Source organism: Trichosurus vulpecula, chromosome 6 (genome assembly GCF_011100635.1).
Source record: "Trichosurus vulpecula isolate mTriVul1 chromosome 6, mTriVul1.pri, whole genome shotgun sequence".
Taxonomy (NCBI): domain Eukaryota; kingdom Metazoa; phylum Chordata; class Mammalia; order Diprotodontia; family Phalangeridae; genus Trichosurus; species Trichosurus vulpecula.
Genome location: NC_050578.1, coordinates 102,223,524 through 102,240,523, shown reverse-complemented (window position 1 = coordinate 102,240,523; position 17,000 = coordinate 102,223,524). Strand labels below are relative to the sequence as shown.

Below are 17,000 nucleotides of genomic sequence, written 5' to 3'. Positions count from 1 at the left end.
AGGAACTACCGGGGTTGAAATCCCACATCTGCCTTTTTATGACCTCTGGGCCCATAGGCAGCTAACACACGTTATCTCACCTGGCCTCAGTTTGCACATTTGGAAAATGAGGACTAGCTGGCTCTTGGGGTCCCTTCTAGTTCCAGTGATCTTTTGCAATACATTCAGAAGAAAATCTGCTGGTGAAAACTTGAAATATACAAATATTTAAAACACTTACAAGTTTTCATCATTTTTTATATTTTCCCCCAAATCCAAATCCTCTTTTCTCTAACTCACACAATCACTGATCTGAAATATCACAATAGCTTCCTAATAGGTTCAACCTCACTCCTCTTCAATCTGTCTGCCACCCAGGTGCCAAAATGATTTTCCTAGATTGCAGGTGTGACCATATCTTTACCCTTGGGGCAGGGGTTTTTAACCTGAAGTCCGGGAACATAAAGTTTGTTTTGATAACTCTATTCCATTATAATTGGCTTCCTTTGTAATCCTATGTGTTTTATGCATTTAAAAATCTTATCCTGCGAAGGCTTCACCAGACTGCCCAAGGGGTCCACGACACAAAAAAGGGTTAAGAAACCCTGCCATAGTGTTTAGTACCCCCTTCTCTGTTTGGCATTTAAAACCTTTCTCAATCTGATTCCAACCTACCCTCACAGTTTTATTAGATGTTAATCCCCTTCGCACCCTCTATGTCCACTTTCACTTCTTGTTCACCTACTATACTCCATCTTCTGTCTATCTCTTTGCCCCAGCTCTTCCCCAGGCCTGGAATCATGCCCTTTCCACTCTCTGCTTCTTAGAAGCTCTTGTTGCCTTCAGATTTCTTCTTTATTTAAAAATTAAACAATTAAAAAACTTAAACACCAAATAAAATGCATATGATAAATTTAACTACATGTAACTTTCAAAACTGGCCTGCTTATCTATATTTTATTCTGGCCCGACTTCTGTTCTCTTTTGTGCATTTAAAAATAGTACTTCAATGGCCCATTTTTCTTTCTTTTTTCTCTTTCTCTTTTTCCTCTCTCTCCCTTCCTCTTTTCTCTTCTCTTTCTCTGTCTCTCTTCTTTCTTTTCTATTTCCCTTCCTTCCTTCTCAAATGACTTGAAGAAAAGACATGGCTCTTTTCATGGTTTAGGTGCAGTCTGGATTCATTTCTGTGTTGAATGAACATACAATGTGCCATTTTTGAGTACCCCTCCTAGGGGTACAGAAATTGTAAAATCATAGGTCATAGGTTAATGACCTCATAGGTCATTAAGTCTAATTAACTCCTTCATTAAGTTGACTACCCTCCCAGCTCTTAAATTCCAGAGGTGAGATCTTCCTAATTCTTAAGTCCAGCACACTTTCCACTATAGATCAGTTGCTTTAAAGATAGTGGCGTAAAACACATCAGATTCCCTGAGGTGTGATAGGAGTTTTCAGGAAGCCATGGGAGCTTTCTAATTCTGTGTCGTGGGGTCAGATTTGGTCCATGTTGCCCGTGACTGGAAGGGATAACTCACTGGCTCTGGAATGAACTTGGTGACCACAATAAATGAGGCTATCCATTTGCTTGCTAGCAGAGGGGTAACACTAGAGTTTGCAGCTGGCCTCACAGCTGGTGCACATTGTTACTTCTGTTTGAGGTCTGAGGTAAAAGGATAGAGATGATACGGTGTTGGAGCTGGAACCTGACTTGTTTCCAATTTGGAGTGGTCGCTTTGGTTTGGAAAGAAAGAAGAAGGGGAGGGAGGAAAGGGAAGGGAAAGAAAGAAAAATTGGATTTGGACTCAGAAGACATCTCTTAGCTACTTTTTCACCATGGGCCAGATAAGTTTAGTTTGTGGTTAGAGTTTGTTGAGGCACATCCCTGTGGGAGGACTATACTTGCCCAAATATGGGTCGGTACTGTCCAGTATGGGGATAAATAGTGGGCAGGAGAAATAGAGCAAAGGGGAAGTTTCTAGATGAATTAAAAAAAAGTTAAAGTGGCTGTCTTGAGAAATTTGTGTACTCCTAGGTATGAGCTCAAAATAATCATTTTCCTCCCTCTGGTCCTCTGAATTTCACCTTCCCCAAATATCTCTAAGTATACACACATGTGCACAGATATACATATTTGTACATTTGTATATGTGTATGTATAGACACATACTATACATACATGTCTATATCCACACCACAGGGAATATATTTATGTTATGTTATAATATAATATAATATAATATAATATAATATAATATAATATAATATGATATAATGTTATGTTATAATATATTATAGGAAAGATAACTGATGTGCGTCCAGATGACCCCTGGGGCTGTTTGAGATCTCTGTTATACTATATGAATTGATCGCTTGATCGAACCCAATGAAATTCAAAATCCCCATGTAACTTTTTTAAAACATAAAAAAAAATTTGAGAAAAGGATCCCAGAGTTTCTATTCTTCCTCATCTCCCACTAAAGATCTCTGATGCCTCATTATGTGGTAGAGGCGACACTTTGAACTCACAAGGACAACACCGTGCCTTTCTTTTCCCTGACTTTAAACAAAACCAGGGCCATCTTCGCCTCACTTGTGGAATTGAGTTCCATCACTGCATTGATTTTTGCCTGCTGGGACTGGATGTCCCTGAAGATGTTGACATCTCACTTCTCTAAAACACCTCCTTTATCTCCTTTGGAGTGCTTATTCTTTATTTTCTTGCCTTGTAGTATATGTATGCATGTGTGTGTATGTGCGTGCATGTGTGCATGTGTGAGTTTTGCCATGGCCAGTGTGTGATTGGTGTGCCTGTTGGGCGGCGCCCGGGTTCCACTGAATCTGGGGCATCATTTCAGTGAGCGAAGCCCACGAGGGTGGGAGGAGCTGTGTGGGGCTGCCCGGGCAGAGGGGAGGGGGGCTGCCGCAGGAAGACGCTGACCTCGAGTTATCCGATCACCCCTCTCCAGTCACACGCTGCTCCTCGTTGTTTGCTGCTCTAAGGTTTAGCGAGCCTGGACGCAGTGCTCTGAAAGCGCTTGTTTGGCTCTGAAAAGAGTCCTAATTCCTAGCGTTCATCCAGGGCTCGCAGGCTCCCAAGGTGCTCCAAGTACATTATCTCATTTTATCCTGGCAGCAATCATGTGCCAGATTATTATTTTGCACATGAAGACGCTGAGCCTTAGAGAAGTTAGGTAAGTTGTCCGTTGTCTCACAGCTAGTAAGGGTCAGAACTTAGTCTCTCTTGACTCCGAGTTCAGTGCTTTTTCCACCATGCCACACTGCCTTCCCAATGCACTCTCTTCACGAAAAACTCTGTGAAGTGAGCCATGTTATTATCCCCGTTTTACTGAGGCTTAGAGAAATGAAATACTTGCCCACAGTCGCCCGGCTAGTAAGTATTAGCACCGAGATTCGAACCCGCGGGCCTTTTGATGCCAAGTTCAGACAATATTCTTTCTGTTACATTCTCTTTTACTGCACAGACTCTGGGGAGGTCAGTACTTAGCGCAGTCCCTGGCACACAGTGGGTGCCTAATAAATGCTTATCGATTGACTGCTGTAGTCTAGTGGCCTTAGCCCAAGATCTGAGTCCTGAGACTGTGTGGCCGTTGACACGGATCACTTTAACTTCTCAGCGCCTTACTTTCCTCACCCATACGATGGCAATGATAGTTGTTCTATTTCGGACAGCCATTGTGAGAAAGTACTTCTGTATTTCTCAAACTGGGGCAGCTAGGTGGCAGCAGTGGACTACAGAGCGCTGGGCCTGGAGTCTGGAAGACCTGAGTTCAAATCCAACATCAGGCACTTGCTTGCTGTGTGACCCTGGTCGAGTCACTTAACTTTGCCTCCATTTCTTCATCCGCCAAATAACTGGAAAACAAAATGGCAAACCACTCCAGTATCTTTACTAAGAAAATTCCAAAAGGGGTCACGAAGAGTCAGACATGACCTAAACAACTGGTCAGAAACAGCAAAATCTTTTAAACTGCACTGAAAGTGTGAGGATTATTGTGGTTCTACCCAGAGAATTTTTCTCAATTTAGATGTGACTCCAGCCTTATTTTACAATGTGAATTTAATTTAATAAATGAATGATTCAGTGAGAGATTCCAGTAACAAACGCTGGAAACAACCTGTGTATATATATTTTTAAAAAGCCCTAGAAGAACTGAATAAATTGTGGTGTGTTAGTGAAATGGAATGTTATTGCCCCATAAAAAGTTCAAATATGAAGGATAAAAAGAAATACAGCAAGGCTCATATGAAGTGAGCCAAAATGATGAAAGAAAAATTAGGACAACTCATATACCAACTCCCACTCTATAAAAAATGACTAACAGAATCTTCCAAATTCATAGACAGAAGAGGACTAGAGAGGAGACAGAGGACAAGTAAGATGCCGTATTGGAGTTTTGGGGGTTTTTTTTGGTTGTGGTCAAAGTTTATATCCTTTTTTCCACTTCATTCAAAATATAACTAGTTTGGAGGTTATGATTTTATGTAATTTTATTCCTTATTTTGTTCCTTTCTCTGTTATTTTTTTTTGGTTGAAGCTGTTTTGAAACTTATAATAAAGACTATTATTTAATAAAATAAAAAAATTCCAATATCCAAGTGTGAACCGATGCTTCTCCTCTGTCATCGCCAGTTTGGCCAATGGTATTTTCATCTTACTAAGGTAACGCAGCCTCTCAGCCCTCTGAGCGCCTCTCTAGCCACAGCTCCCTTCAGACTACATCTTCCCCGCCATGAGGCCTCTGCTGTCCCTTCCATCCCGTGTTCAGCACAAATTCCTGATTTCCACTAAGGCACGTTTTTGCAAGGTTGCAATTGTCATATAGCCCAGGAGTCTAAATGTAATTTCAAGCTATCCACTGGTGATGTTTGATGAATGGCTTTATCATGTTTGATCTGGTGTTTCATTTTTCCTACCTCAAATGAAGAGGGGGAAATCTATGTGTATCAGCTTCAATGGTGAAAAATGTTCTGTTTGCTTCCAGCCTAAATGAAACTCAGCCATCAGGTTCATCCAGTCTAAGAAAACAGTGAATCGTTTAATTTTTTAAATCATTCATGAACAAAATAAGCCTACGTTAAGACCTTGAATGTGGCAAGTGTTTAGGGAATGGAGAATGTTTTGCTTAGTTTGCTACCTTTAATGCTTAGTAGCCGCGTGACTTTGGTATCCATTTAACCTCTATGACCTTTCCATTCCTCATTTACAAAATGGACTGCTGACATCACTGCTGACATCACAAGATTGTTGTGAGACTGAAATGGGGATCTAAATGGATAGGATGCTGGGCCTGGAGTCAGGAGGACCTGAGTCCAAATCTGGCCTCGTATACTTCCTAGCTGTGTGACCCTAGGCAAGTCACTTAAGCCTGATTGCCTCAGTTTCCTCATCTGTAAAATGAGCTGGAGAAGGAAATGACCAACCACTCCAGTATCCCTGCCACGAAAACCCCAAATGGGGTCAGGAAGGGTCGGGGATGACTGAAACAGCTCAACAATAACAAGTGTGTGTGTGTGTGTGTGTGTGTGTGTGTACACATACACACACAGTGCTTTGCAAACTTTGAAGTACTATATAAATGCCAATTTTCAACATTATTTTCTTAACAATTTAAGTTGCTACAATAGATCCCTCCCTCCTCTTCTTTTGAGGTAGGAAAATGAAACACTTGACTAGACCAAACATGATAAATCTGATTATCAGCTATCACCAGTGGGCAGCTTGACCTTATCCTAGCTGTCAGTAGCTTAATTTGATGGAGTTCAAATAGAAATGGTTCTCAAACTGGTCACTGTCCTGCTATTAAACATAACTGTTTAACGTTCTGCAGACTGCTTCATGTGTAGATAAAAATGACTGCCTTTTGTTGTTGAATAAAAAAAGCATTGGGATTTGAGTTTATCTCCTGTAGGCTTCCTGAAAGCATCTTATTATGTATCTTGTTTTTCTCTTCTTTTTCGATGGCATTCAGATAGAAAACAGCCTGGTCTAAAGCACTGTCCTGCTATTATTCTTTTGTATTTAATGTTGTGTAGTCTGTGGCGTGGTTGGATAAAATAAAAACTTTTTGTAATTGAATTAAAGCATTAGCACATAAAGTCATCTCCGGGCTCACAGAAGGCATCTTCTGCACAACTCCGGTAGCCGACAAGGTGAAGGGGATGATCGATGTGGACCTCATCCCGTTCCCATATGAGGTGTTGATTTCTTTTTGCTAGGTCTTCTTTTATGTGGATAGCTTTAAAATATTCTCATCATTTTTCATAAAAAGCGAGATGAGTTCAGATAGAAATGATCCCAAGACAAGTTGTTATCCTGCTGTTATTATCTTATATTAAATTTCCTTTGTACGGTTAGACAGATGGATGTGGTTTTTATTGTGCCTAGCACATTGTCTGGAACATATTAAGTGCTTAATAAATTCCTGCTTATGAATAGCAACAATAATCATAACGGAAGTCTTTGGTCGACTGAAGTTACATCGGCTAATAGATTTACTGGTGTGAGGAGCCTTAGAAGTAGAACTTTTTTTGTTTGTTTGAATCTTTAAAATAGACTCAATTATTTTGTCTGGAGGTAGAAAGGACCCTAGGCTCATCTGGAGCCAACTCCCCTCTTTACGGAGTTGAAGAACCTGATCTTCCGAGAGGGCAGTTCACATAGGCAGTAAACAGAGCTGGGACCCTCCTTCGGTGCAGGACTTTCCCCACGGCATGACGCTGCCCGTTCACTTTCCTAACTTAGTAACTAGAGCATAATGAAAGAAATTGGATCGTTTTAAAACGCTGGATTTTGCACTGCTACAGAGGTTTCAATTTGAAGTTCAGGTGTGGTCAGTTCTAGGCATAAGAGGGGTTGCTCAGCTGTCTGCATCTACCCTTCAGCTGCTTATCCAGAATACGTACTCATCTCCAGACGTGCCCTTGAAACTTTTCATTTATTATAACGAAATCCTTGACATATGTTTGTTTTCTAGTGATTAAGTTCCTTTTTCCTAGAAGCAGACATGAGGATGAAATCATTCCAATGACTTGAGAGGTTTGGTTAAATTAGACATTTCTGAATTACATTAAAGCTCAGATTTTTAAAAAAATTTGTCTGAGAAAATGTAAGACTTTGCTTATACATACTAAGAACTCACATTTCTTTACCACTTAAGCTTTGCAAAGCATTTTCTTCACAACAGCTCTATCCCCATTTTAGAGATGAGGAGACTGATATTCGAGGATGGAACAGACTTGGCTGTGATCGCATAGTTTTGTAATCATCAGATTTTAATGGCATTTTAATTAGAAGTCAGGAAGTGGAAAGAGGACTGGTTTGGAGTAAGAGGTCCAGAATTCAAATCTTGGTTCTGCTCCTTATTACTTGGAATGGCATTGACGAAACATTTCCCTTTTCTTGGCCTCTGTTTCCTAATCTGTCAGATGAAGGGAAGATGAAGTAATAGTAATCTCTAAGGGCTCTCTTGCCTCTTAAAGTGTGATCTTAAGCCTAGTAACCTTTTTCCTGTGCCATAACTGTCTTTGTATCAGAGCACCGAAAGGAGAGAATCAGACACAGATTCAGCGCCTCTAGGGCACTCTTTACTCCGTGTGTGTCCTCACTTTGAGGGCGTGTCATTGCATTCATTATCATTTTGTTCATTGAGGGTGGCAGTCTGCTAAGGAAATTTGACTTTAGTGGGGCCCAGTATTCCATTGTTGGTCTTCCAGTAGTGACTACAGCTTGAAATGGCCCGGGTCCGGGCCGGTACAGAGTTTGGAATTACCCTAAAACTTCTCGTGTGATATGGGAGCATCCAGCAGTGTTTCCAACGTGGCCTTGGCCTTTCTGTGGCTGTTTTATCAGCAGAAAATATGGAAGTTGATTTGGGACATGATGGAGCCCCTCCTGCCTTCATCGTCTGCCAACCGTAGGGCTGGAGAACATGTCAGCTCCTGGTGTTAATGAAGCACCAGGCATTCCTTTGGTTGAAAAGAACCATGACTTTGGATTAATGGAAATACAATTATTCTTTCAGGTACCTAATCCCCTGCAACCACATGATGATGAGTCAAAGGTGGGCTGTGAAAGAAAGAGATTGTTATTCAGTTTCTGCCGCTAAGCTGCTTGCTCTGACCCCCGTGTGCTGCTCCAGCGGGATCACACTGACTCTTGGGAACCAGGAGAGGGATCACATCCTTTGGTCCAAGTTCATGCACAGTGATTCAGGTGGGAACTTGTTTGGAGTTGTCGTGAAACAAAGGATATCCACATTCTTCTTTGTCTATGGGATGTCTGTATCTGGGTAGACAGCAGTATGCCATAAATCTAAACAGGTGAAGGCTGCTTCTTTACCTTATGAATGACTAATCTGGGGTTGTGGTTCTTCTCCTTCCTGAATTATGTACACTTGGTAATTAGCGCTGAATAAAAAACAGAGTCCTTTCCTCATTCATTGCTGCTAAATCTTTATTTTAAGGAGGATCCCTAGTGGCTCCCTGGAACCAGAAATGGAAAGGCATATTCCAGTATGTCTTCAAAAACTAAGTTTGTTTATTTATGTAATATCCAAATTTGAATTAGACTTGGTAGCTGGACTGCATATGGCTTGATTCCTAATATGCAATTATAAAGGTTTAAGTAGAGGAAAAGAAAGATGGCAGCTTGCTGTGTATGGTGCAGTGTGAGTGTGAGCACCTAATATGTACTGCATTTTCTACAGATACTTAGTATAGTAGTTGTGCATTTTGACTGACCAGATTAATAATATATAGATAAAGTATGTGACATCTTAGATCTGTTCAAGTGGGCGGAAAAATGTATTTGTGTTTTGGTTGGTTGATTTTAGAAATTGAAAGTGCAACTCTGTGAATTATATCTATATTCATCTCTATACAGCCACATCCATATCCATCTCTGTATCTATCTCTATCTATATCTTCTCTCTACCTACTTATCTTAACATTATTCCATGTTAGTCTGAACTTAGGCAATGCCTTTTAAATGGGATTTCTTGGGGAAAAATACACACAGACACACAGACACACATGCACTCACACAGGAATAGCACTAATTGTAAACTGTACCTAGATTTTGAATGAGTCTCCTTTGAACCAACATAGATATATTGAATTCAATGAACATTTATTACGCATCTACTATGTGTTTGATAATAACTGTTTAAGCCCTGGAAATAAAAAAGCACAACTGAGAAAGTCCCTTACTTCAAGGGGCCAATTGTCTTTACATGAAGGCACAGTAAAGTAATAAACTATGGTAGGCAATTTGCGTGTGCAGATAGCTGCAGAAAGAGAATGTATTCATGTCTCTTCAGTACTTCTTCAAGGTGACCTTTTCAGTGGAGAAGTCCAGACTGTATCCTAATGACCAAGGAAGGGTATATACACTGATGGTACTTATTTGTATTCTCAAGAGCAGGGTTCTAATCCAAGCTTTGTCTTAAAACATAGATTGTTATTAATATCTTTTGTTTTTATGTCACCTACTTTTCCTATAATAATAGGTGGCAGCTTTTGAATATAGTGAACACAGTGCTGAGTTTGGAGTCAGGAAGACCTAAGTTGAAATCCAGCCTCAGACACTTACTAGCTGTATGGCCCTGGACAAGTCATTTACCCTCAGTCTGCCTCAGTTTCCCTGACTGTAAAATGGGAGTAATAGCATCATCTACCTCTCCAAGTTGTTTTGAGCATCAACCAAGATAATATGTGTAAAGCTCAATGCTTGGTATGTAGTAGGCTCTTAATAAATGCTTCCCTCCCTCCCTCCCTCCATCCTTCCTTCCTTCTTACCTTCCCTTAAAACAAAGAATTTCAGCCTTTGACATTTACCACTTGTGTGACCTTGGGCAAGTCACTTTAGTTTCCTCATCTGGAGGGGTGGGCTAGATGACCCCTATGGCTTCTTACAATTTTGAATCTTTGGTCCCCATGCATTATTGCAATGTCATTCTGCCATCGGATTCACCTCTAAATAGAGCAGGGGTTCTAACCTGGATCCCTTAATTTCAGGGGGACCATGAACTTGGATGGGGGAAAAAATCGCTGTTTTCACTAACCTCTAACTGAAATTTATCATTTCCTTCAGTTATTACAAAACACTATTCTGAAAAGGGTCCATAGGTTTCACCACCCCAACAAGGAGGGTCCTTGACAAACAGAAAGGTTAAGAAACCAAGATGGAATATCTTTATGAGTGAGTTCCCCTGATGGAGGAAGTTAGCATTGTGTTTGGCTTAAATACATTTTTAGAAATTACGGTTTCCTCACTCGTCCTCGGTATTTGCGTATTTCCACGTGACAGCGGGCTCCTCTAAGGTTGATAGAATCATGGCCTGTCACGCTAGAAAAGATTGAACCTTGGAGCTTATCTCGTCCAGCCCTCTCCCTCTCTTTGGTGATTCTGTGTGGTAGTACATGAAGATAACTTCTTCTTGCATTGATTTTGCTGGGCAGAGCTGAGAGGATTTCGTGTACTCTGTTAGTTGTTAATTTTTCACATTTACCTTTCTATGCTACAAAAATGGAGCCCATTGGTGTTCAGTACTGCCTTAGGCGGCTTTTGATGCTTTAAAACAATACCCTTTGAAGCTAGGAAATGGCCTTTTATTGCAGGAGCTAAATTTTTATTTTTTTTTAAATTTTCTCCTCAAGACATTAATTTTATTAGTAAGCAAGTGGCAAGTCAGTGAGTTTGCTATTGTGATGATACATCTGAAATTTTTACATTTTACACTTAGGTTGTATAGTTAACCATTTTGAGTCTGGAAAAATTGTTATGGGGTGCGAGCCCCAAACACCCCCCGCCACCTCCCTCAGCAGCAGAGACACCATGATGAACTAAATGCAGTTCAAGTAACCTGAAAGATGTACCTACCACCTTTAAACATCTGATGGTGAGGTCAGAGAAGGATGTGGTTACTAGGAGAACAAAGCCTGAGGAGTCTGGAGTTTTCTCTGGATTTTTTTTTGGTGGATTATTTCATCTTTGTGGCACATTTTCTCAACTAGTAATCCAACAATCCAGTCTATGAAGCATTTATTAAGGGCCCAGTATATGTAAGGCATTCTGCTGGGTGCTGGGGATCATAATTACAGTTACAGCTACCATTTATCCAGTGCTTTTAAGATTCACAAAGGGCTCCCATCTCTTATCTCATTTCATCCTCATGGCAACCCTGTGAGGTGCTGTCCCACTTAGTCTGGGAGCAAGTGAATGACTTGTCTCAGGTTTTATAGCTGCATAATGTCAAGGTCTAAGGCAGGATTTGAACTTGGGTTTTCCTGCATTCATGTCTACTACTTTATCCAATTGCTTATTTGACCAGATATAGGATTTCATTAGTGTAGGGGACTCCCAATGTGAAAACTCCCTCTCCAATACCGCTATGCAATTTATAGTCTTAGAAGCCCGGGCTGGATCACACAGTCAGAGTATGTCAGAGGTGGTATTTGAACTGGGATCTTGCTGACTCCAAGGCTGGGTCTTGATATACTATGTTGAGCTGCCTCTAGATGTTGGAGATACAAAGAGAGAAATGAACAGTTCCTACCATCAAGAAGCTTCCATTCTGCTGAGGAAGAGAAGGTGTGGATGGGAGCTCATCTTTGTACAATGCCTTAAGGTCTACGAAGCACTTTCCTCGTAACAATTCCCTAAAGTAGGTTGCGAACATGTTAATGTCTCCATTTTACACAGGATACTTGGAGGGGAAATTATATGCCCATGGTCATACCGCTAGTAAGTCTCCATGCTAGGTCTTGGGTCCAGGTCTGTTTGCTCAAATGATTTTGTGGGTCTGAGCTAAGCTTTGAAAATTAATGTGGTGATACACTCATTTTTAAATGGGAGGAGAGGAGAATATGGTTTTATTGGTGAAGAAACAGGGAATATTATATTAATGTGCCACTCTAGGAAAAATGGAAAATTGTCAAGATAAAAGAGATCTCTCCTGCTTTGACAAGAAAAACATGGACAAGGAAATACATTGTCTTCATGTTCTTCCCTTTCAAATCACGCAGACTAAATCCCATATGTGGTTGTGGCAGTGTGATGTTAGGGTGCCCATTGGTATGTTGTGAACATTGCTTAGCGTGACACATAGTAGGGACTCTTATGAACTGACTGTGGTATTATAGTGTTAGTGAACACTCCAGAGAACCCAACTTATGACCACGGAGTAATTTTGGGGAGACTGGTTCTCCAAAATCTCAGACTGCAATACTATTGCAATTTTATGTTCCTAGGCTTCTCCTCCTCCTCCTCCTCCTCCCTCTCCCCTTTCTCTCCCCTTCCTCTGCTCCCCACCTCCCTCCTCCCTCCTTCTCTATCAGTGTGGAGAACTTCAGGCATAGAAACTCCTTCCATCTGTAACTTAAGGTCTTAGACAGTTGTCTGGAACCGTAAGAGCTTGACTTGCTTGGGCCACACAGCTAGTGTCTAAGAGGGACAGGATTTGAATTCAGGTCCTCTCGACTCCAAGGCGAACCTTCTCTTGACCATTCCATGCTACCTCTCACTTTTTCCTCTCAAATGAACAATATTTAATAAGAATAACATATTCCTGTTTCACTTTAAGGTTTACAAAAAGCATCTCTGGGCCCCGTCTCCTGACCATCCTCATGAGGTAGATAGTGTGAGTCCTTTTTCCCATTTTCCAGGTAACGAAACTTAATTCTTAGAAAGGGGAAGTGACTTTACTGGGATCATATAGTAAGCATTGGAACAAGGATTTGAACCTAGGCCTCCTGATTCCATATCCAGCCAGAGCTCTTGCTGAACCACGTTTCCAGTAAAACTATGAAGATATTTCCCTGTATACATTTCTTTCTGAGAGAGCATTTCATTTTTACAGGGTAAACATTTTTCCTTCTGATACCTTACCCTACAAATGGCCATATCCAGGCCCTTGATTTCTCCATCTTGGTTTGTGTCCTTCTGTTAGCAAAGACTTTCTGTTCTTGTTAAACTTTTCTTAAACCCAAGAACAGATCATATTATATTTTGAACTGTGTTTGTCTTTCATTTCAGGCCCTGGAGAGCTGCCTCCTCCTGGGGAAGTGTCTCCGTCGGCCTGCATTGTGGAGTATGGGAAAGCCTTGGACATTAGCTACCTTCAGTACCTTTGGGAGGCCCATAATAACATCAGCCACTGCATGAAGGACTGCCAAGTCTGGTCTGCTCTTTATGATGGAGAATCCCCTGATCCTGATACCTTTCTCTCCAGTTTGAAGGAGGAGAACAATAAAAACGTGTCCTACCCCGTGCTGAGGACGCACCAGCACTTACCCGGCCATCCTCCTCCTCGGCTCACACACAAGAAGGAGAAGAGCCAGACCGAGTTGGAATGGGATGATAGCTATGACACAGGAATGTCTGCCCAGTCAGGAGGAAGCCCCTCTCAGCCCTGTGAGGATTTGGAGACCCCAGCTCCTCCAGTTCCCATCGATCCCCCCAAACACATCCAGGAGATGAAGAAGAACGCCATCATGCTGTTCAAAGGCTCTTACATTGAGGAATCCGACTTTCAGGATGATGTCATGGTTTACAGGCTCTGCGCTGAGAAAGATGCCCAGGACAACCACAGTATACAGGGGGACCCTCTGAAGTCCTCAGAATCCCCCCTGAACAATGGGCCCATTGATAGTCCCCAGCCACAAACAGATTCTGAGGAAGAACAAAATAGGGTCACTTCAAGCTTGAACCATGAAGAACCTGAGGAAGAGTCCCACCAGAGCCCTACCAGGGCGGCCTCACCATCCATGTCCGAGTCTGCCCCGCCATCCGTGTCTGAGACGGCCCACGTCACACCATTAGAGGCGGACCACAATACTGCTGTGATGTTGGCCAGCCCAGATGGTGAAGATTTCATTGCCCAGTATGAGAAAATCATAAAAGAACTGGACTCAGGCTCTGAGGGTTTGATGGAAGAAAATTTCCCAACACCTGCTCCCTCGCCTCCTGTGCCAGAGAAGGAAGGGGAGAAGAAGGGAGAAGCAAAGGAAGAAGAGGAAAGAAAGGAGGAAGAGGAAGAGGAGGATGACTTTGAGCATTTTGTAGCTGAGGCCCCTTCAGTAGAAAGCTTACCTTCCCCATTTGGGATAAAAGATCAGACTCCCTTTCCTAGTCGTCATGTGAGGACTCAAGGGGCCCCCTTTACAGGTGAAGATTTCAGCAACTTTGTCTCTTCTCTTTTCTGAGAGTAATGATGTGTATTGGGGCAGGAAAATAAGGTAGGTTAGGGTAAGAGTGCGGTTCATTAACTCAGCACAAGGATGAAGGTATTTCATAGTATTATTTAGTAGAATTTCTTTCTCTTTTTAAGACTAAAAGCTTTCTTTTAATTTCTTCAAGGAAAAACATAAAACCAAATAAAAATTTACATAGATTAAACTTCCTTTCCTATAATAAAATTGTAAAATTAAATAGTTCTATCTTTAACAATGGCAAATAAAATGAAGCAGAAGGATGTTTGATCTTTAAATAGAAGTAATGACAATGGTGGACATTAATATGGGATCATAGAATTCATGTCTGGAAGGGACCTTAGAATAGCTGGATTATGTTCAGAAAGACATTGGTTCTGGTTTAATAGCATTTCCTGAAGGCTATTCCAGTGAAGTGCAAATTCTCAGACAGGTCCTACTCCACTGGAAAGGCTTCAAGTACAGTCCTGTACAAGGCAGACGAAGTGAGTCCCTTGCTGAGGCCCAGCTCAGCTAAATCCAGCAAGCCTTCCCATCTGAGATGCTGGCCAGAAAGTGATGCATTTTTAGCCACAGCAGCTCCCCAAGATCATCTGCTAAAACTGAGTGGTTGGAATCTGCCATGATGGATGCATTACTTATATCAATGAGACCACAGGTCCTTGAAGTCTTTAGTAACATAGAGGGTGATGACTGGGCTCATTGTCTAATTATCTTGGCCTAGTGACTTGTTTAGAGTTGTCTTCTGTAGGCTATTTGGACCTGTGATTTCATCTTTGTAGGGAACTCCCTGCAAGGAAACTCCCTCTACCAGTTCAGACTAATAGCTCTTCTACAGATTATAGGCTTAGAGAATTGCTTAAGTTGCTGAAAGGTCAACTAGCCTCTAAGGTCATGCAGCCAGTGTATGTCAGAAGGTCTTGAACGAAGGCCTTCCTGACTCTGAGGGCAGCCTTCTATCCACTGTACTCACACACACAAAAGACAGTCCCTCTCCTCTCTCTTTCTCTCTCTCTCTCTGTTTCTGTATACACAGAGATCTGTGTGTATCTATACACACATACGGAGGTAGATCTATCTATCTGTCTAGCCATCTGAAAATATATATGAAGCTTTACTCTGTGTGTATGTGTATGTACATAACTTTATAGGCTTTTTAAAAAAAAAGTCCTCTTTTAACATCTTCCCCTGGTATTACATATGCTCATTCTCTGTCTTATCTCTCCATCTGTTAACTATGTACTAAGAGAATGAATGGTTTCCATTAGTCTTACTGTTTTCTAATGATATCTCCTATTTGCACATCCCTGTTCGCTCTTCATGATAGAGATTCAATGGGGGCAGCATATTTGAGATAAGCAAATTTAACTACAAATTCATTACTAAAAATAGATATCTATTAATACCTCTGTTAAAGATGAGGATACATTCCAGTGATGTCTTTGCCAGGAACATCGCAACTGGATGTAGTAATAATATAGGAGATACAAGATATGTTCCTTGATGGCACAACGTGGATTTTAACATTACACACTAAATAAAATATCATTAAATGTGACCTAAAACATAAAATGTAGGAGTCTTGGGACAGAAGACTGGGTTCGGATTCCTGAGAATGGGTGAGTAGGATTGCCCTTTGCTTAGCCAGGGAATGGGGTAGGCACAAGTTTGGAAGGGAGAGGACCTTGGTGGTGGCATGGAGAGGGGCGGGGTAGACTTATTTTGAGAGTGAGCAGGTGATAGGTGGTGGGCCAGGCTCATCCTTCCCATGGTAGTACTTAGGGTTAGGAGTTAGGGAAGCATAGAAGCGTTGAGCCACAGACTCTCCCTTTGAGCCCTTTCAAATTAATCTAAAACAGGAGTTCTTTTTAAAAAAAATTACTTAATTTTTTTGTTTTCAGTATTCACTTCCGTAAAATTTTGAGTTCTAATTTTTCCCCCTCCCCAAGGTAGTATGCAATCTGATATAGGCTCTACATATACATTCACATTAAACATATCTCCACATTAGTCATTAAAACAGGAGTTCTTAACCTTTTTTAGTGTCATGATCCCCTCTGGCAGTGTGATGAAGCCTGTGGACCCCCTGCTCAAGATGATGTTTTTAAATGCATAAAATAAAATACATAGGATTATAAAGGGAATCAATTATATTCTAATAGTTATCAAAGTAAATTTAAAAAAAATATTCTTGACTCCCCAGCAATCTTTGTTCTAAAAGAAGTAAATGCGTTTAATCTTTGGGACCAACAAAGTCAGCTTTGAATAAATTTCAGGGGTTCCTCTACCAAGTGCCCCGCTTCTACTTGCTGTATCTTGCTAAATGCTTTCTAATTCATCCCTGAGATACCTTTAACTTGGAAAGGCATCTCCTTTTACCTTTCATTCCATAATTGTAGGGCCATTTTTTTTTAGTGGGGAGGGGGAGAGGGACAAACAACTGGGAAAATCAGGAAAGACCTCCTGGAAGAATTGGCATCTTGAACTAAGTCTTAAAGGAAGGGACCTAGATATTTCAGGAGACAGAACATTTCAGGTTTAGGGGGACCAGCCTGTGCAAAAGTAGAGGTGGGAGACAGATTGTTGTGTATGGGGAACACCAGGAAGGCCAACCTGGCAGGAACCCAGAGTTTGTGGGGAATCAGGTGTAATAAGAACGAGTTTGGAACCAAATGGTGAAGGGCCAAAGGAAGGAATTTGCTATCTTATTCTAGAGGTAAGGGGAGATCACTGAAGCTTTTTGAGTAGGAGAATGGCAACGGGGTTGTTTTGAGGAAAGCATTTTGTAAATG

At 41.3% G+C, this 17,000-nt stretch overlaps 1 protein-coding gene across 1 annotated transcript in view; it reads left to right on the top strand.

The window, feature by feature from the left end:
• FAM160A1 (family with sequence similarity 160 member A1) overlaps nucleotides 1–17,000 on the top strand; it is a 290,079-nt gene that overhangs the window by 252,760 nt on the left and 20,319 nt on the right. Inside the window, exons 9-10 of the mRNA XM_036762250.1 lie at nucleotides 8,022–8,212; nucleotides 13,034–14,164. Coding sequence (XP_036618145.1) covers nucleotides 8,022–8,212; nucleotides 13,034–14,164 — 1,322 coding nt within the window. The remainder of the gene's footprint in view (nucleotides 1–8,021; nucleotides 8,213–13,033; nucleotides 14,165–17,000) is intronic.